The following is a 21,854-nucleotide window of genomic DNA, read 5'->3' on the forward strand; positions in this document are numbered from 1 at the left end:
GCTAAGAAAATTCCAATCTTGTGTATTTTGATGGCTTATTAACAAACTATGTGAGAGGCTTGGAGAGTGGGAGAAATAATTTGGGATTCATCTAATTACTTGTCCTTTTCTCTGGCCCAGGAAAGGTTGTGTCTCTTTCTAGCTCTGGAAAGTAATCTATGAAGAGCTCCTCCTGGGGCCAAGTGTGTCTGACTGATATCAAACAGAAAAGTACTCTGGCTCACTGATTCTTTTGAATTGCTTTAGGAAAGTAACTGAAGCAAACTTGAACATCTGAACTTACTTTCTGTCAAGTTGATTTTTGCCTAAGTACTTTTAAAGAAAAAGCACTAAAGATTTGCTTTTTTAAAGAGAGAAGTTGAAAAAGTTTCATTTTACTTTGCAATTGATATGTTGAAGAAAGAAATACAGAGTTATACAGTGTTTTCATGAGTGCACACCATCTGTTGGTAAAGTAGTAAGATAACCAGAAATGATCAGTCTGAAGCCACAGCATTGATTGTTTCACATCTGTTGCTCCTTCACATTTATTGCTTCACTGCAGGTAAAAAAACCCCAAAACTAAAAAACACCAAATATATTGATCTTTCACAAAACTTGAAGGCAATTTTTGGAAGTCAAATGCTTATGCTAGTAAAGTAGGAAAACAGGAGAACTTACTTTACAGACAAGGCATGGTTTGTATTCCTTATACTGTCTTGTTTGGTTATGTCCTGTCTTGCTTGGTGTATTAAAGACCATATTTACCTCAGAATTGCAGTGTGCAAGTTTCCATTGCTGAGGGATGAACTTGCATTAAAAATGTAAGATTTACTCCTTTGGCTGTCAGTCTCCTTGTAAAAAAGCGTGAATATTTTGTATTTTTTTTGCTACCTTAACTGAAGAAAGAATGTACAGAGTATAGATAGGCAGTCAGTTACTGGGTTATTTCACACTTCAATTTTTCTTAAGGAATTTAATGTGTTCATTGATAAAAATATTTTATTAGAGTTCTCATGCTTACTTGCCAGTTCAGCTTTATTCCATGCTTAAGGAGCAAGGCTCTGTCTGCAAGTGCTGGTCTGCCAGACATGTTGTATATGAAAAATTATTCTGAAAAGAGAAACAACAAATAAAAACCACGCATGCATCATTCTAGAAAATGTGGGAAAGCTTTTCTCCATATTTTCCAATATAGTGTTTTAAGTATTGAATGTTAGAGATTTGTTTCTTATTTAGCAATTTCAGAAATACTAAAAGCTCTGTGATCATAGCTTGCGCTTCTGAGAGCTTTAACTCTGCTAAGTCATTAATACGGTTGGTTACTTTACATGCTATATGTACCATTATTGTAGTTGTTCATGGTCAAATTTTATTGTTTTGCTAATTTTACACTCCAAGAAGCACCCTTGTCAATGTTGTGTTGTAACTTCATTTTGAAAGTGAATGTTCATAAGGTGGTGAGGCTCTCAACTTCCATTTTACTTTGGTAAAAATTATGCCTTGTTTTTTTTAAATTTTTCTTTGCTTTTGTTGGTTGGTTGGATTTCTTTGCATTATTAACTGTAGAATTGAAAACTATACCTAAACCTGATTAGCCTTTGTGATGTTATAGCATGTTATTTATGATATAAAGCAAAGTTCTTTAGTCTTTCTGTTCAGTCCTTCTGCATCTCTTACTTATACAATGGTTTAAATATCCAGAAGAGGATTGTTTGTGAGATTTAATGGATAAAATTGCACAAATGCACAAAATTAGTAGTTACATTGAATTCATTGAGCCTTTTAATCTAATAGTTTTAAATAAAAATAGCACCAAGTAGTAGGAATTCACTTTGTTGTAATTCTTTTCTCTTATAGTGAAGAGGTCTGTATTTTGTCCGCGTCTGGCACAGCAGCTGTACTGAACCCTAGGTTTCTTCAGGATGGCACCATGGAAGGCTGTTTGGAACAAAGGTTGTCATGGCAGCCTGGCTTCTTTTCCATAGGGTCAGAGAAGGGAGAGGTTGATTTTTTTCCTCAGAGCCAAGATAGTTCTTCTCTATTAGGGTAGGTTACAGTGTTACAGTGCAGGATGCGGGACCAACCACTTTACTGCTTTTCACTAACAACAACAACAACAGAAGTAATGGAACTCTGCACCAAATTAGATATTCTGTTTTTATTTCTAACAGTCTGAATAAGGTAACACATTTGACTACTAACCACAGATCATAACTCGGTTTTTTTCTTTGCCGCTCTTCAGGTATCTTTTATCAGCTTTATATCACACTATAAAAATTGACAGATGTATGATAAATTAATGTAAGCCAAAAACTGCTGTGGCTGTGTTATGTGTATATATGCTCTACATATACTATTTAAGAGCTGTATGGCAGATAAAATAGCATGGTTGTAAAACAAAGATGGTGCCAGATTTTTACAAAAGGTGTATGTTTTAGTTATGAACAAAATCATGAAACTGAAGGAAATACGTGAAATTTCCCTTTGTTTCTGATCTTGTAAATAAAATTTGAGGAATGAGTATTGACGGTTATTTTGGGGAAAAAATAATTAGATAACTAATGCATATTGGTAATTTATTATGTGTTTGTCAGGATAGTAATCAAATATTTCAAGGGATTATTGTAGTTGTAAGTAAGGCTGTTTATTACACCTTAGCACTTGCATTACTTTTTCCATAATAACCCTGCCAAGATAGTATTATTTACCATTCTTTTACTTTGTTAGCAAGAGGCCATTATCTTCTTGTGTAGATAGACTTTTCAAAACTGTAGCCAGAACAAAAATATTTGTTTCTGTATTCACTATATGATGGAGAAGAAGAAATGTCATGTTCATAATATGTAGAAAATTGCGTTTTTATCAAAATACATATTTTGTTGCTAAGAGTCTTGGCATAGATTAGAAATGGCAAAGGAAGATGAAACAACTAAATGGACAAAGCCCATGTTTACATGAGACAAAACATATTTGCCAAAGTCTATGATAAGTTGTGTTCCAAATCTGTCAGATTTGCTTAAGCATCTCTTCAACATTCACTGAGAAGAATTGTTTATGTGAAACAGAATAAATTTGCAATGGTGCAGTTAGCTTATGCTTTCCTTGTTTGTATTTTTATAGTAGTCATTCCTGGATATTTTTTGTGGGGGAGTGGGACTAAGTGTTCTAAGTGAATAACAAGTTTTACCTAATAACTTAGGAAATAATCTTGCTATTCTTCTTACAATGTTAATATATATTGTACTGCTTCTCAGTAGGATGGTTGGTTTGTTATTTATGTTCTGCTCATTAGGTTTGTGTAGGTTTTTGGACACAAATGTAAAAGAGACTTTTCATTGTATCTGGTACAGCAAATTCTCTGTACAACTGTTGTACCATGGACTGCATTTAGAATTCACAGTGTCTAAAGCCAGCTCAGTGATGTTTTAGGTTTATATAAATTGTTGGTCATTGTATGTACTTTTTCTTGATCCCTGCATAACGAGTTTCAATGCAAGTTTTATTTACAGCATTGTAACTAGTAGTGTGCAGCCTAATTTTACTCTTCTAATTCATAAAATGCAATACTTGTCACATTGGTATAATGGAGCAGAGTATAGCTGCAGTGTATGATTTAAGTAGGTATCTTTAGGTGTTTATACATATGTGCATGTATTGATCATTGTTAATAAGGTGCAGATGTTTTAAGTATGCTTTCCGTAATGTATTTTTAGGATTGAAGAAGCTTCACCACCAGGTTGTGGATTTTGCCATATACCGTATGATGAATTGAACATGCCATTCCCTGCTCACCTCACTTATTGTTACAACTGCAGAAAGCAAAAAGTTCCTGATGTCCTTTTCACTACAATTGATCTTCCTGTAGAGGCAATAGTTATTGGGAAGGGATGTCTTATTCAAGCCAGGTATCTATCAAAATATTTTCTTAGTAAAGTTTTGGAGATCTTTGAAAGAATTCCTGTTGATAAAATCCGTTCATCAAACCTTAAATTTTGTATATTAAATTGCTAGGAGTTAATGACAGTGTATTAGGGTACAGGAGAAGGACAGCCTTCTCTTCCCCTTGTGTTATGTGTCATGTCTGTTGATGAACATCTGGTAACTTGATGAGTCTCTTTAACCAAGTAACAAGCAATAGGACGAGAGGTAATGGCATCAAGTTGCACCAGGGAGGGTTTAGACTGGATGTTAGGAAGTATTTCTTTCCAGAAGGGGTTGTTAGGTGTTGGAATGGGCTGACCAGGGAGGTGGTGGAGTCCCCACCCCTGGAGGTGTTTAAGAGTCGGGTTGACATAGCGCTGAGGGATATGGTGTAGTTGGGAACTGTCAATGTTAGGTTAATGGTTGGACTGGATGATCTTCAAGGTCTTTTCCAACCTAGATGATTCTGTGAACTTATCCATGTTGGTTCTGCTACTTTTTTAATGCCTGTGGGAATTGTCTGCCTGGGTATAAGAGTTTTCATGCTTTAGCTTGCTGTTTGGGACTACTAATGTGGTCAGATAACAGCTATTGCACTGGAAACTCAATGAACTGATTAAGTCAGTAGTGTTAATTTTGTGCTGATGTCTGTAACTGAACATATCTCTGTAGAATTGGTGGCTATGTCCAGTTTATGCTGTGGTCTTTGAATTTGGAAAAGGGAATAAGGTGGTTTACAGTCAGAAAGAAGGAAGTGTTAGCTATGTACAGTATGTATGGGTGGCCAGCTACATGGGTAAATAACTGGTTGGATGATTGGGCTGAGAGGGTAGTGGTTTAGGGTTTGTAACCTAAACATGACAAATATAACAGAGTCTGCAATGGGACCTGTCATGTTGAACATCTTAATGATGTGGAGGGGATGATGGACTGCATTCTCTTCAAGTTTGCCAGTTTCACCACAATGAGTGGGACTGCACAATATGATACCTGTCCAGTTTTGTCCTGCTCTGAGAGTAAGACGGATATCAGAAAACTAGAGCAGGTTCAGTGGAGGGACACCAAGGGAGTAAGGAGAACCTGCCATATGAAGAGAATTGCAGGTGCTGGACTTGTTCAGTCTGGAGAGAGGAAGGATTCAGGGGGACCTAGTAGCAGCCTGCTAGTACTTCTAAGGAGTTTGTGGATCATATGTAGCCAGGGTCTGCACAGTGGGAGAGTGAAAGACAGTGGGCCTAAGCTGAAGCAAGAGAAATTCAGAGTGGATATAAGGAAAAACTACTTACCTGTGAGAACAATCAGGCAGTGGAGCAGATTGCCTAGGAGGTTGTGCAGTCTCTATCTTTGGGGGAGTTTTGAAGATCCAACTGGATAAAGCTCTGAGCATTGTAGTCTGAGCTCAAAACTGACCCACCTTTGGCTGTACAGGAGGTTACACTGGAGACCTCCTGAAGTTTCTTCTCACCTGAATTTTTATTACGATGCTGTGTTTATTATTCTCTTGACTTCTGCTAGAGCAGAATTATTGGAGCTACTGTAGAGATGTGTTTTGTGCTCCTCCTTTGGTATTTTCTGTATTACTAAATCCTCTGTTCAGCACCATTGTGGAAATTGACTTTGTGTCACATGATGGTCCCCAGTCTGTCTCTGGAGCACCTGCAGATGTCCCATTTCCTCTAGAATGATTCCTGAAACATTTCCCCACCTGTCCCCCCTGCCCCAAATAAATTTGAAAAAAAGACCTGAAGCTATAGTTAGAAAGATTTTGCAGTGAACTTGTTATGACTGGGTGAGTTACCGTGTTTTCCTGATCATGTAATAAATGTAGTCCTTAGAAGAAAGTGTTGTCTGTTTGTATCACTAAAATGTACAGTTGTCATGTGCTCTTTTTGAATTAAAATTTGTCACTGAAAGTAGGCAGCCATTATAGTGGTGTGGGGTTTGAATTTCAGTTTATGGGGCTAAACCCAAAGAGTGGAATATGACTAACACAATGTGTTCAGACATGAGATTTCTATGCTTTTTCTTTTATTCTTTTAAGATAAGTGTTTTTAGATTGGTTAATGCTTGACCTGCAAGGGCACTCAGTTTTTTTCTTTGTTCCAAAGTGTGCCTTGAATAACTGTATTAATAGGCATTTTAAAAGTTCTGCCAGTAGGTGTCATTTCCTGTGCTTGTACCTGAAGTGTTCAAGAGGTTTGCAGCAACAGAAACAGATGTTTGCATTTGGGGTCTCACTATGAAAAAAACTGAAAATACAAATTTTCAGATAAGACAGACTCAAGTTCTTGTAAAGAACTGACATTTTATTATCCAGTTGCAGCAATCTAGTAGAATGCACCTCATCAGTTCTGAGGCTCAATTGAAAAGGGCTGCAGTAGTTGTCCCTTGAAATAATTGTTTTTTGTGGAAGAGTGTTTAACAAATATCAGACAGCTTGCAAAGAAGTTGTGTTTGTCTTCAGTATTTGCTTTGACTGAAGTGAGCAGGGCAACTTTTTAACAGTCACTGCTATATGATGGGAGTGTTAATATATTAGCCAAACATCTAGTAGATGGTTATCTGGAATCTGTAGAAAACTTCTTTCCGTTGCATAGTTATTTGGTGCTGTCAGACTATTATGGCAATAACCCTGTGTGATACATGTTGTTTCTGTCTGATAACAGTTATTAAGCATGTTTTAAGAATGGAGACATGACTTCATTCAGTGATTTACAAAAATACAGTATTGGTAATTTTTGTATTCTGCTTTGATAAGGGAATATTTTTGAATGTTGTTGAAGCTAATGTATTGTTCTGTTTTATAAGTTTACTTTTTATTTTACCCATTTTTATTGTTAATATAAATATACAATTATCTATTAAAAATGAAAATCAAATCTTACTTATTGGGACTCAGTGCGTCAGTCTGCCTTGATCTTCCTGATGAGAATTTAATATTTTACAGGATTTTAAAATACATTTAAAAGAAAATGATTGTATTAGCTTATACAATGAAGAAAAAAAAATCAAAATACCCTGTGACCACTTTCAGTCTTCAGCAGTCCATTAAAGCTGTTCATCTGCTGATGTCATGTACTGTTTCATATTGTCAGGTTATGCCGTCTAAAGAAGAAAGCTCAAGCTGAAGCAAATGCGACATCTATCAGTAATCTCTTGCCATTTATGGAATATGAAGTGCACACCCAACTGATGAATAAACTTAAGTTGAGAGGAATGAATGCTCTGTTTGGGCTAAGAATTCAGATCACTGTGGGTGAAAATATGCTAATGGGGTTGGCAGTAAGTACAGTTTTAATCTGGGGATTCTTTTGCTTTTTTACGGTATTTTTTCAGGACAGAAAGTGTGGTGGAATTCAGAGTAACTAGAGATACTAAAAAGTTATTTTAAGAATAAATAAAGTGATGGAATGAGGTGTCTAATTGTTGACAAATCAGGACAGGCTCTCTTTCAGCACCGAAAAAAGATTCAAATCTCTTGAAAATCTGTTAGAGGACAAGATTATTAGAAAGGGGATGAGAGGAAAAGAAACTTTAAATGATTTAATGGCATAAATTATAGAAAAATTATTGTGTTCTTTAAAGGTCCTGTCAAAGAGATCCTTGTTCATCAAGTTGCGTTAGTTCCATGACAAAGAAGGTCAATTAAGTCTCAAATCTTTTGGTTAGTTGTCAACAAGAGAAAGGTCTGTCGCCTCTTCTTTGATGGCACTGAAGAAATAAATGATAATTGGAAGTGTCTTGGATTGGAAGTGTCTTGGAGATAGACAAGAAAAGTTCATTAACAATATTTTCTAACCTTATTCTGTCATGTGGGATTAGAATAGTGGAAATGTGCTGCTTCCTCATCGGTGTAAGAGGATGCTTGGGTAATACTGACTTGCTTGCATGTTCTTTTGTCTGAACTGATGATCTGTTTTCTCTAAACAGAAATGGGATTTTCACAACTGCAGTGATACTGTAAATGGTTTGGTGAAGTTTTAAATGCTTGAAACCATCACTTGGCTTTGCAAAATATACTAGGGCACAGGTTTTAATTCGTACTTTGGAACTTTTAGGCAAGTTAAGAACTCCACTGTGGAAAAGACCTGTGGGAAGGAGAGAGTTTATTAAAAGAATAATGGTTTTTTTCATAAGTGAACAAGAGAGAGTCATTTATTATGGGAAGAGATCATGCTGTAATGTGCGTGTCACAGTGTCGTCTGTTATAGCATAAGCGTTATGGAAAATTTTATATGAAAGTATTAGAAGTACCTGCTTATGTAATTGTCATTTTTCTTAACGACTTTTTAAAAGTCTGCAACAGGTGTGTATCTAGCAGCTTTGCCAACACCTGGTGGTATTCAGATTGCTGGGAAGACTCCAAATGATGGCACCTATGAGCAGCATATATCTCACATGCAGAAGAAAATAAATGATACTATAGCAAAAAACAAGGAACTTTATGAGATTAATCCTCCAGTAAGTAAAACTTTTATATTCTTAAAAATAAAGCATTCTGAGTCAAACAGACCTACACCATGTATATCCATGAATTATTACTGACTGAATCATTCAGAATGTAAGTTGTTTTTTAGTAGAGATGTAGATTCTTTTCACTATATTTTGGGAACCTACTGGAATTTTCAGATCTCTGAAGCCACATATCCAAATCAGTTTGTATTTATTTAGATTTATTTCTCAAAGTATTTCTCTAAATGTTCTGATTCTTAAAACTGTTAACAAATTGCTTATAATTGAAATAATTTCAAAACTACATAGAACAACTGATAATTTTTATATCCTTTTTTAGGAGCTACCCGAAGAAATCATTGGGTCTCCCATTCCAGAGCCAAGACAACGTTCCAGGTTATTAAGGTCTCAGTCAGAAAGCTCTGATGAAGTTACAGAGCTAGACCTTTCACATGGGAAAAAGGATGCTTTTGTCTTGGAGGTGATAAATGTTTTCAGTACTCATTTTCATACTTCCCTTTTCTTGAAATATATATAAAAAAGGGAGAGAAGTTTTCTTACTCATCTCCAATGACAGTTCTTAAATTGTATATAAAATTTTCTATTTTTACATCAGTAGAAAATGTTAAGTATTGGATTTTACACTGTCTCTCTTATTCTGTTTGCTTAAAGCATAGCTATATTATGTCTAGGGACAATAACCAAAAAAAGATTGCCCTGCTATACATGAACATATAGCAATATCTAGAATAATAACTAAGAGCTGTTAAGCAATGCCCTTCTGCCTACTTCAAGCAGCAATCATGATGGATCCAAAACTTAGATGTATTTTTATAAACATTGAGGCTCTGTGTTGTCACACTTTATATTTAGCAAAGAAAAAGCTTGTATGTTCTTCCAGTTTCAAAGATCTTAATGTTACAGTTGGATATTCAGAATTATTAGTTTGCAAAAGGGGTAGTATTCAAAGCATTCAAAAAAATGCATGTGTCAAGAGAGCACATAGAGGAAGACATGCTTTTCTGAATTTCAGCTGATGCTTTTCAGAGTTCAGGAATTTACAACTTCAGAGAATATCTTCCAAATCTTTCAACAGCTACACCTAGAACAAGAACAACACCTACAGATAAAGAACAGAGATGTCTTTTACCTCTCTAGTCACTAAAATTCAAAGATGTGGTTTTAAAATTGTACAATTTTGAAGGAAAAGAGTCAAATACTAAAGAAGGCTAGAATTTTGGTCATCTTCTTGTGGATACAGGTATTACAAATACCTGTCCTAGACTAAGAATAAGAAAACAATTTAAATTACAGCCTGTAATTGAAGCCTAAGGTACATTCAAGACTTATGTTAATCTTTACAAATCACTATCTTCATAGAAAATAAACTAGAAGAAAGGTTGTAGATAGGGAGAATGAGAGAGAGCTATAACAGCAGTTCATTTTAAAACAGAGATTAGAAAAGAGAGTGAAAAAATAGTGGGTTGGGAGAGGTTGATGTTATAAATTGAGATTGGTTGGTGCTTCTGCTCTTTGAGTAAATTTTTGCTCTCCAGTCCGTTACAGGTATGCTAGGATCAAAGTAAGTAAATTGGGAAGTCCCTAAAAGTAACTTTGAATCTAGTTAACTCTCACATTAAAACGAAATGAGGACAGTTTTCATCAGATATTTTTTGCAGCTGGTCTTCACAGGTTTTTGGTTTAATATCATTGTCTGTGTAGACTGACAGGAGTGGAATTGTATCCTCAAAAGTTACAACAGATGCTCTCTAAGGCACTGTATTGAAATGGATGAGCCTATCGGAAAATACTTTGATAAATGCAAAAAGGGTTGACTGCCTTTGTAAAAAATAAAGGATTGTGTAAGGCAGAAAAAAACCCCCACAACTCAAAGACTGTTATACTGCAAGAGACCCTTTGGACAAGTTAGGAAAAATACCAGTAAAACATAAGCCCAGCCTCCATTTCACTTCTAAAGGCTGTCAAATAGAAGAGAGATAGCAGTAATAAAAGCTTGGCATACTTCTGTCCAGTTGCTTCATAAAGAAGCTTGATACATTATAAGCAAAGACCCTCTGGTTAAGGACTGTATTATATACTGCAAGCAGAGTTCAGCTCTCTTTTTACAGTTTTGGAGAATTATTCTTTCTACCTTATTAACAGTAGTATATGCACTTGGGATAGGAGGAGATCTCCATGTGGAAGGGAAAAATGTAAATATACTGTCATGTACTATAGAGTACATTATAAAGGATGCTAAAGTTAGCAAGAAAAATAAGATCTGATGTTTAAAGAACGGTCATTTACTGGTTTACATTATGTGAAGGTGTTGGTCCTAGAATATGTGTCACTGTGTTTTGGTAGTTCAGTCTTTATAGAAAAAGGACTTTTAATCTGTGGAACCACTTACTACTGTCTTTGTTAAGAAATTAGATATGAGGAACAATATTCCAAAGTTTTAGTGAAGCTCCTGAATCTGACCTTTCAAGAGTGAAATCATTGTTCACTGGAAATATGTAAGAAAAAGTGGTAAAAAATTCACTGTGATGAGGAAATGCTAAGAGATGTTGGGAGGCAATTATGAGAGGTAAGGCTGGCTGTATTTTTTTTTTTTGAGGGAGAAAAAAAAAGACTGCTCCTCTTACTTTGAGAGAGAGAAGGAGGAGAAACAATACCTGACAGAGAACCCTTTAATACTGGGGTTAAAATATAAACAATTTCCACAATACTTGGAAGAAGGCAGAATAAACATAAAGACACATGACACAAATATTTACAGTAGGTAGCAAGGTAGATACGCTCTCAGTCTGATCTAAAGTAAAAAAAGTCTTTAAAGATTGGGTGGAATAGAGGTTATTTGGATAGGAAGAACTAATAATCCCCAAATTTACCTTTCCCTATTTGATTTTCTGCTGTTCATACTAAGCAAGGTTTTTAAAGTCCTGGAGAGATTTTTGTGTCAGTGGAATAGGCAGAAAACGATCACATCAGTGTAATACAGACCATATGAGAGTTTTAGTGGCTTAAGGTCCTTAGCTGGAAAAAGTTGTAAGTTGTTGTGTGGAACCTTGTTCAGCATTTTAAATTGTTTTTAAAGTTACCTTTCTATCATTCTTATCTGCTGCAGTTTCTCTGTTGCAGTTTCTGTGTGTTCTGTGCACAATGCTTTATTTTTAATACAATTTAATTAAAGGAACTATTTTTCAAGTGTTAAGCATATCATAGCCTGATAGTTAAGATTCAGTATTCTGGTTGATGGATTAATTTTTTAAAATCTCAACGTAGCTGCCAGATACAGTTCTCTTGATGACCAAGTTTTTATATCTTTCTGAGACTTCTGACTGGAATAGCAACGTGATTTTTATCAATTATTCCTTTTTCCAGATTGATGATACAGACGCAATGGAAGATGTACATTCTTTACTGACAGATGTTCCACCACCTTCTGGTATAGTTAAAAACATATTTTTCTAACTTACACTGTAGGCTGCAAAATGACAAAACAGAACTGGCTTTATTAAAAAAACAAAAGTTCAAGAGTAACAGTGGAAAAAATTCTTGAAGTGTTTAGCTTGTCAGATATACCTGTGAAAAAGAAGTCATTAAGCCTTTTATGGGGATTGTTGCTTCTTGAAAACTGAAGTAAACAGTATTTGTGTGGCATTTTGTAGTTCACTGATTTGTACTGATGCAAATTTGTTACTTCATACAGGTGTAACAATTGGATCCTTTCTACTAGTATACCAGTTGCTAAAGATTTTTAGACTGAATGGCTAATTTGTAGGTTGCAGGGTCAATGAAATACTACAGGGAACAGAATGTCCTTTAAGTATTTGTAGCTGTATAATGTGACATATTGGTGTTGTATTCAAAGAATGTTATTTAAAGTAGGCAATTTGCCCTCCCAGCACTCTTGTTCAACAAGTGCATTTGTATTTTCCTTGCTTTGTGATTGTGCCATACTGTCAATTTAAGTCTTTGTGTTCACTACGTTTGTTGACAGCTTGTGAGACATTACTGTTACTTAGAAAAGTGTTAGAGTGCACTCCTCTGCAGTGTCTTATTTTTCCATCTGCCCATGAATTCCATTTTCTGGAATAGCTTCTATGGACCAGTAATACAGATATGTGTAGTAGGCAAATTAGTAGGTCCTAGTCACTAAAAGCACTTCACTACCTGAAGATTAAAGAATCCTCTCCTCTGGTAGTGGGGTAATTTTAAGTTAAGAGTTCAGTGCCATTTAGTCAGCTATTGAATCTTTTGCCTTTCCTGTTGTTTATGATTCCTTGTTTTTCATTTGCCTATTTGTTCAAGATCTCCTTCAGACACAGACAAGTATTCTGATGGAAAATAAACAAGGGACCGGCTTTCCACTATTGTGGAAAGCTCCACTACCGTGGTGGACACTGATGTGAAAAAAATGCTCGTTGTCTTCTATCATGTTATCATCTCTGCATATTCTCTCTATATCTTGATTGACTCTTCAACAAGATTTCTGCTTTTGATGTTCTTAAAGAAAATCTATTAATATGTATACCTTCTGCAAGCTGCTACACAATTGCATTTCTAGTTTATTTTGTGCATTTATATAGGCCCTACCAGATTTTTCTTTTGTGCTCATTTAGATTTTCAACGTTGCCTGTTTGTTGTTTATAACTTTTCTTACCCTGCTGTTTAGTCATTATACTTTCTTTTTTTTTCTTGTCTTTTCAAGTCTCTGTTAGTATTTGCACTCAATCTCTAGGTAATATCTTTAAAGCATCTCTATGCTATGTGTCAAAGGTTAGCTTCTTAGCTTTTCCTATCACACCTTTTTAGTAAAGTTTCTTCATTTGTACGTAATTTGTCTATTAGAAACTAGGCAGAGCAGTAGTGGATTCTGGGTGTCTGCCCTTCCTGCAAGATTGCTTAAGTATATACTGATCAGAGCTGAAAAACTTCTTTGAACACTTTTCCCTGCTCAGGACCAACTAGTCAGGGTTTTTTTGTTTTATGGGTTCCACAAGAAGCGGTTCTGTGAAGCAGTCAGGGAGCTTGGCTCACCAAGTAGTCTTGACATCAGATGACATGAGTTACCCAGTCTCCATGGGGAGCAACAGTCACTGTTGCATTTCATACCATTGTAGCCTCTCTCATGTTCCTCAACATGATGACATTTCTGGCCTTGCTTTTTGGTGGTTGAAGAAATACTCAGAATAAGAATTCTGTAGTGAATTAGTGTTTTAGAAGTGGTGAGTTCCATCTTTCCTATCCATTTTTTCACTGCAATATGAATAACATAAAGCATATGTTTCTTTTGTATGTTATATCGTATTCTTCAGACGCTACGTTTGTTTTTTGAATGTTAGTCTTATTTCTGGTGTATTATTCAGTGCTCAAAAACACATCAAGTAAGGTCACATATGTTTCTTTCAAGGTATTTTTATATTTCAGTGTGCAACATAGATTTCCCCAAATACTTTCTTTACAGGTTTTTACAGTTGCAACACAGAAGTTATGCCTGGTATAAATAACTGGACACCAGAAATTCAAGTAAGGTTATTCAAAGAAATTTAAAACTTTTTTCCAAATTGTGTTGAAATAATGCTGTAGTAATTTAAATATATATTAATGATCACTAATTTTGAAAGATAAATTGAAAGGATACTCTTGTGTTAAAAGTAAAAGTAGTATTTTGGTAAGAAAAACAGGGTATGAGAACCTGTTTGTGTTTTTTTCAATGCTGTTATGTAACAGAGAACCTCGTACAAAAATACAAAAATTACAAAATAATTATGGTAATTATGAACTTTAAGGTTTTGGGCATTTTTAAGAGCTTGGCTAGATTTTGAAGCCTCTTAAAAGAAACACATTGTTGACTGTGTTACCTAGTGTGAGATACTGACTATGATGACATGAATAGGTTAAGGTAAATAAGAATTAGATAAAGCCAATCCAGTGAGTAGAGAAAAATTCCATTTATAATTAAGTTTAAACGTTTTGGTTATGTTTGTACAACATAATTCAGTCTTAGGGAGAGAGAGTTAAAACAGATCTATCTAAGTGAGCTTTTACACCTAATTGGCACAGTGCAGGACTGTGCTTTGCAGAGATACAGCTCAAACCTCAAAACCATATGACTGCACCAGCAGCGTACTCTCAGGTTGATGGGATTGACTGTGTATCTGTATATGACATTCCATTATTGTCTCCATTATTGTACACAACATATAATTTTTCAACAGCAGTTAACAAAATATGTAGCAGGTAGAATGTAGAATGACTCCTTTATGAAGCAAGTAAGAAGGACACAGAGTATTTCATGTCTTGCTTAATCACTTGTGTAATATATTCATATACATTAGTTCACAGAAAGTTTGCCTTTTGTTTGTAAAATTTCATGAGCAATAAGCACTTTACTTGATTTACTGTTGCTACAGTTTTTTCCTTTTCGTTACATCCCCCTCCTCCTCCCCCTCTCCCTCTCCCTCTCCCTTCCCCCCCCTTACCACGTTATGCATTATTTGCCTTCATTATGAATTTGTTTTGGTTTTAATATAACATACAGGCATATATTGGAAAAAAAAAAAAGTGTGTTTGTTTCTAATTCAGATGTTCACAGCAGTAAGAGTATCCAGACTAAGCAACATTAACCTAACAAATCAAACACTTAATAAGAACTTTAATGATCTCTGTGAGAATCTGTTGAAGGTAAGAGTCTTATTTCAAGCACTTTGTTTAATTGTTCAAATGGAAGCAAAGTAAAATCAGGATATATTGAAAATAACATTTTCTTCATAATTACTTTTTGGAATTAGACTACAAAGTGTCTGTACTTAGTTTATAAGCTGCTCCAAAGATAGATTCAGCATTCTTAGTATATTAAGGATTTCTGATACTTTTGGAATCTGAATGAGTCCTTTGACTGATAATATGCTCTAGAAACAGAAGTATAAAGACTGCTGTGCAGTAGATTGTATTCAATCCTGACATTTCACACCTGTAATTCTTCAAGAAAAAATTGATATGATTAGATGATTTCTACTATGAAAATAGTTTTGATCTTTAATTTCTCTGAAATAAACCACACAGTTTTTAGAGTAACACAGACAATGTCTTGTCTTCAACAGAGCTTGTATTTTAAACTGCGATCAATGGTTCCCTGCTGCCTTTGTCATGTAAATTTTACAGTTGCTCTACCAGAGGATGAATTAGTTCAGGTAAATAAACTGATTCTTTCAACTTTCAGCATGTAGACATGCCAGTTTTGGCCTTTAATTAACATTTGCTACTCAGAGTAAACTAGGCTAGGATTTGGTTTAGTAGTATGTCTGGTGAATTCTGAAGTAAAACTTAAGGCCATAATGTTTAGTGAAGAAAAAGAATGACCTAATGAGTTCACCAGTGTTATCTTTTTAGTTTGATAGGAAACAAAAAGCCCTGACTAGGTATTCATTAAAAGGTGTTGCCACATACACTGCAAGAGTACGGGCACACTAGTTTTCTAAGTATGCTGTCATTATGATTGTCTAATTTTTTTCTTGCCATTTCAAGGTGATGCGATATACTTAATTATTTTTAAAGAAAATGTTTTCTTTAGAAGTATAGCATCGTTCTCACGTTCAATTAAAAATCTCTTTCTCTCTCTTACAAATACAATGATAATGAGTTTTTATGTTTCTTTTTTCTGTCAGTTCACCAGGAAAGGAGAACTTATGAACAATATCATAAATGTAGGACAAATATTGTCAGGTGTATGTTCTAACAATGGACCTTAGTACTGCCTTTTATGCTCTGTTGCGAAGGGTTTTTAATATGTCTACTTTGATTATTTTTCCCTATTATTTTTCTACAGAAAAAGAGGACTTGTTTACAAAATCATTTTTGCAGATAGTGTGAGAGATTAAGTTACCTAATATCCCATATATTTCTGATTTGCAGATTGCAGTCACAGCTGTTGCAATTACATTTGACAAAAACCAAGCATTACAAGCCAACAAAACCCCTACAGAAAAATCACAGCAAAGAGGTAAATGTTGTGAGGCATGTAAAGATAAGAGATAATATTTTTCTTTCCTTTTTTTCCCCAGTACCTAATGAATCTACATTTTAATTTCAGTTACATACACGCATTTTTACAGGGACGTTCTGTAAAATCATAAAGTCATAACATAAATTTTTTTAGACTTCATACACGTGACCTCCAGCAGGATGACTTACTTATCACGTATTAGGTATTTGCTTTATTTAATCAACAAACTTATAGTTACATGAAAAAAGTGTTTGGTATTTAATCTTATTCCATGTACTGTCTTTCTTTGAGTATTTTTCTCTGAAGAATTAGTGTAACAGATAACGACATTTCCAATGTATTTTGAAACGTGGTGTAAGTCATTAGAGAATACTTATTCTTGTAAGTAGCAAATTTTGTCCTTACTTCAAGAATGCAGAAAATAAATTATTCATAATACTTAAAAAAACCTCCCCAAAACCCTTAAGTAGGTCAGTAATATTTTTGGAGATCAGTGAAGCATATGGCGTTATGAAGGGAATAGAAGAGACTACTGCAATCTGTGTCTGTCATCTCGCTAATGAAGCACCATCTTATGCTAGAAATATATGTATGCGATCTGGATATGGGAATTGAGACAGAACTTTGAAGATACTCCATTCTGAAGAATGGAATTAGGTAGTAGAACAGAGCCATATGTTTCTAAAATATTAGTTATACCTTCTTTAATAGTAACAGTAAATTGTTTTCTTTTATGTAAAATAAATGTTACTTTTTACTGTGAAGTATAGCTAACTCAGATCCAACTGCAGAATCAAATCTAAAATGCATGAATTGACTTTAATATTTTTTCCAGAAAATACTAAATCAAATTCTGTTCAGTGGAACACAAGTTCTGTTGAATTTTGCAGTTGGATTTATTGTCAGACGCCTAAACTGTTCATACAGAACTGCATCACTATGCATATGCTGAAAAAATTTGTTCCACTCAGACCTGACTAAATTGAATCTGTAGTGCTTGTTATTACTGGAAAATCTTAATTTGGGGGTTAATTATCAATTGGGCATGTTTTCTTTGTTGAAGCATCTACAGACAATGAAGAGCAGCTACAATTTCCATTGGAACTTTGCTCTGATCCCCTTGCTTCTCAACCATTCTCACCAGCTAAAGGTCGGTTAAATGGAAGAATGCTGAACTATTGTTTTTTACTGATTTTGAGTTCTGCTTTTTCATTGTTGCAGTAGCTTTAAAATATCTGTACTTTCACATGCTTTAAATATTACTTGCTACCTAAGCACAATGGGTGTGTTCACTCCTGAAGTCAGATTTTTTGAGAGTCACATAAGATGGATTGGCTTATCATTCTGTATATATTCTTTTGTAGATTTCCTGTAGTTTATCTGTCTTTGCATTTAGAGTATTGAAAATGCTGCAAACCACTGGGTGTTTGGTATCATCTGACTTAATTATAGGTTGCTTAATAATTAGTCTTGCTTCATACTGCTTTGCTTCTGTAAATGGCCGATATAAAATAACTCCATGTATTGTCAGCCTCAAACAGTTAATCTCATAGTTTTCATGGTGGGAAATACTTTATCTGGCAAATCCTGGTTGTTCAGCTGAGCAAAATTGCATGTATTTTTTTTTTAAGTGAAAGGAGTCTAAACTTGCATAGTAAACAATTTGTACAGTGCAGCACATTTTAGCTGTTAAGCTTTATTTTACCTGAGATAGAGCTGCATTTCAAGAATGGCTGTTACAATTCTTCTAGGACTGTATTCAAAATTAGGTCATTACTCATTGAAATCAACTGTCTTCTTTCTCCATTGCTGGATTATCTACCCATTAAAATGGCTAGTAAGTGTAGTATCTGTGAATTATTGTAAATTCTCTTTTACTATAATGTTAAAGAGCTCCCTTTTTTGTCCGTTACATAAGTTGTATAAAGGAGGGTGACTACCACATTTACTTGTATTTTCAGAGGTCAGATTAATTTCGGCAATAATATTCTTACTGCCTTGTATTTTTTTTTATTTTTATACATTTGTGTGTGCTTAACTTTTATTTTGTCACATTATGATACTCTTAACCTTTCATTTTCAAAAAGAGGAGGTATTCAGAAATTTGACTTGGTGTCTTTTTCACTGTTACTAGACTGTGCCACTTTTATAATGGGCACTGACCAGTAGAGGGTAGCCTGTTCACATATATCACTTTTGCTGATGTTCCTCACATTCCATATTGTACTGTACATCACTTCAGTGGCTTTCAGCTAGATAATGATGTCATCTGTCATTTCTTCATAAGGAGACTCGAGGTTTCATTGTAGTTACATTTACTTAGCAACTTAATATATTGATACCTTTGTTTACATATTTTTCTGAAAGATCGTTATTTTAAAAATATTTGTATATAACTTTATACGGTAATGACCTTTAGTAAATGATCATATTGTGATTTGCAAGAGAGATTTAGTAAAGTGAATTATTTATACTAACTTATTATGTGCTTTTGAAGTACGTACTATCCTCTGTATATATATAAAAAAGACTTTTTTTCTCATACTTAAAAAATTTTTTTTGTAAGAAGGTGGCTGTTGTCCTGTACTACATGACTCTGCTCATATATTATCTGAATGGAATTAATTTTGTCTTATTAGAAGTCCTGGAAGGTGCAAGTTCCCACACAGGTATTCCTGCTGCTCAGAGAGGTGAGTGTACTTAATTTAGCCATATGCCAGAACAGAATGAGCATTCTTGGGATATTGGTATACTCTTTTTGGATGTGCCTTAATCCAGGAAGTGTTTACTAGATTACTGAGAATGCGTGCTCTGGTGTGGCTTAATGATATCATAATATTTTGATGTGTTTTTTAATTTCAAAAGTCAGATTTATTAATAATAACAGTGTCTCTCTGTCAGATATATTGATAGCAATTTATCTGACAGAAAATTAGTTCTCTGAGAGAGAGCTTTTTTGCTTGTCTTAATTTGAAGTTAGCACGTATTCCTTCCATTTCTTCAGGATAATGAAGAAATGGTGTTTGCAAAACTTTTTTTTTTTTTAAAGATACGCAAACACCCCTGCAACTAATACCAAAGGTCATAGCAGAAACAACTCTACTTCTCATTGTAATGATTGGGGGAGGGTTGGGGGGTATGTTGGGAAGGGAGGTCAGCGTTTTCTAAGGAAAACTTGTTTGTGTTTAAAACTGAAGTGTTGTTTCATCTTGTGACTCTTATCCTCATCACCAAAACTTTTTTTCAGTCTGTAGGTTAAATATTGATATAATTAGGAAGTTTAAATCATGATCAGCAGCTCTTTGTGAGGAAAAGAATAGCAAAGAAAATTAAACAAGGCTTAAATAAACTTAAAGAAGCCAGAACTTAATACTTAAAATGAGATTTAAAAAAAAAATAATCTAGCGTAAGTCATTAATGACTGTATTTGCATGTTTTTTCAGTGATGAAGTCCCAGTCAGGCAGTTGGTTCACAGCTGGGACATCACCAGAAATCGGTACATTGGTTTGGACAAGTCCAAACCTATACTGTAACTTTTCCTTTAAACAGACCTGGAAAGGGATGTTTGTTCTCTCTCAGACACAGATAATTGCTTCCTCAAAAGGAGCATTGAGATGAGCAAGAGACATCATCCATATTTTTTTCTTTGTTTTTTTCTTTTGTTTTTCTGTCTGTGTTTTCAGCAGCGTCAGTTGATTACAGTTCCTTTGCAGACAGATGCAACAGCTGGATAGAGCTCATTAAACTGAAAGCTCAGACCATAAGGCGCGGATCAATTAAGACAAGTAGGCGGCTGTTTCTACCACGTTATGATAATCTGAGACATATCTCTGATTTCCCAGTGGTGAATAGTGGAGTTTCCTGCCCAGCAATAGTATTGCAGATCACATGCAGAATGAATACCTGAGTGTGAAAACTGCCGACATTGTTAATGCCTTTGTAAGCTAATACAGGGTTTATGAACCAGTATCATAAAAAGCAAAATATAGTATTTCTGTTCACTTAGTAAAAATTAGTTACCAATAACTGTGTACGCCTACTAATTATATAACATACACTGCATGGATGTAGGTGTATGTATGATCTTGGAAAATTTTTGGTGAGAATCAGGAAGCAATCACCAAGGTGACAGTCAAGGCAATGGTCACTAAATTAGCAAGTGGTGAGTTATTTTTCAGTAGTTCTTTGGCCACAGGTCTGACTATCTTGCTTAAATTAGCAGAGATTAATATCTGCTATAATGGAAAATGCTGCACTGGGGAAACACAACAACTTTCACACTTCCTATAATTTGTTCCTCCAGCAGAATACACATTTCAAAATGTTGGCACTTTTTTCTTTATCTTCACTTTATAACTGATTGTTGTATGTGCTGCTACTCGCCTCAATGTTTTCCTTTGCAGGAATGCCACTCTTCCAAATAAATTCCATTTCAGCTTTTTGTCTCCTTTTGCATGCATTGCATGATAATTTCCTTTCTCACATGATATGGCTGAGCATCACAGGCAGCTGAATGTTGTCACCAAGCTATTTGGAAACCATAAAGAAGAGTTACTGTGTGTTGTTGATAGTCACTTTCTCTTCTTTTTTCCCATCTTTTTAGCTGCTTCACTTGATAAAGCAAGTCCATTGGCTGAGGGATACTTAAGGCACCGTTCTGTTCCATCATGCACCAATTCTACCGTCTCAGTTGTTAAGATGACACCTCTTTCTTTTCTACCCGGGGCAAAAATAACCAAATATCTTGGGATAATCAACATGTTTTTTATACGAGAAACCACTTCTTTGCGTGAGGTGAGCCATATATCAGGGATTAGCACTTTTTGTTAATGATACTAATAAAAGGTAAATATCTGAAGAGGTTTGAGTTGAGGAGTGGCACAGCAAGGGAATAGAGTTTTTGTCACTTGAGGGTAGTGCTGAATGGGGAGTGAGTCTCATAGCACTGTTTTTGTCAGAGCATGTAGAGCTGCTTTGTGTTCGGCAGTGCTAGGAAGAACTTACTTAACTGTTGCCATTGCTGTTGAATTTGGATATGATACTAAACCAATGAGTTCTTAAACAGAACTATATGGAAAAAAATGGGTCTTTGACCAGCAGTGGTAGTTGGGATAATTTGAACCCAAAACTGAGATTAATTTAAATGCTAAAAAAAAAAAAAAAAAAAATCCATCTTCTCTCATTTAGCAAGCTCAATGATGAACTTTCACAGTGTATTTGGATTTTAAATTCTTTGGTTAATACAAGGTTTCCCATATCATATATAACTATTATGCTGATTTTTAATACTACATTCTGTGGATTCTCAGTAGTGTAGCTCTGTGTGATGGATGTCTAAAAAGCATGCCATAGAGTATATAACCACACAGCCAGCTTTGAAGGTGTAGCTAGTGATACTCAAACAATGGTCTCTAGTCCAGATCTGGACAACAGATAGTTATCTGAGCATGCCAAAGTGCAAGCCACATTCCTTATTTTCATGTCCTT

The 21,854-nt window shown here is 34.9% G+C and overlaps 1 protein-coding gene across 15 annotated transcripts in view; it reads left to right on the plus strand.

The window, feature by feature from the left end:
• Positions 1-21,854, plus strand: part of C2CD5 (C2 calcium dependent domain containing 5) — a 73,488-nt gene that overhangs the window by 47,160 nt on the left and 4,474 nt on the right. For 5 of the 15 annotated variants that reach the window (XM_074826398.1, XM_074826397.1, XM_074826399.1 and 2 more), the window contains 15 exons: positions 1,840-2,028; positions 3,696-3,887; positions 6,999-7,185; positions 8,200-8,364; positions 8,696-8,836; positions 11,740-11,803; positions 13,826-13,887; positions 14,947-15,045; positions 15,465-15,554; positions 16,276-16,363; positions 17,430-17,516; positions 19,006-19,056; positions 19,810-19,863; positions 20,051-20,152; positions 20,971-21,161. In XM_074826398.1, the coding sequence (XP_074682499.1) occupies positions 1,840-2,028; positions 3,696-3,887; positions 6,999-7,185; positions 8,200-8,364; positions 8,696-8,836; positions 11,740-11,803; positions 13,826-13,887; positions 14,947-15,045; positions 15,465-15,554; positions 16,276-16,363; positions 17,430-17,516; positions 19,006-19,056; positions 19,810-19,863; positions 20,051-20,152; positions 20,971-21,161 (1,762 nt within the window). The remainder of the gene's footprint in view (positions 1-1,839; positions 2,029-3,695; positions 3,888-6,998; positions 7,186-8,199; positions 8,365-8,695; positions 8,837-11,739; positions 11,804-13,825; positions 13,888-14,946; positions 15,046-15,464; positions 15,555-16,275; positions 16,364-17,429; positions 17,517-19,005; positions 19,057-19,809; positions 19,864-20,050; positions 20,153-20,970; positions 21,162-21,854) is intronic. The other 10 variants (XM_074826400.1, XM_074826403.1, XM_074826401.1 and 7 more) reach the window with 4 other exon arrangements.

The sequence above is a fragment of the Strix aluco genome, chromosome 5, assembly GCF_031877795.1.
Source record: "Strix aluco isolate bStrAlu1 chromosome 5, bStrAlu1.hap1, whole genome shotgun sequence".
NCBI classification, from domain to species: Eukaryota; Metazoa; Chordata; class Aves; order Strigiformes; family Strigidae; genus Strix; species Strix aluco.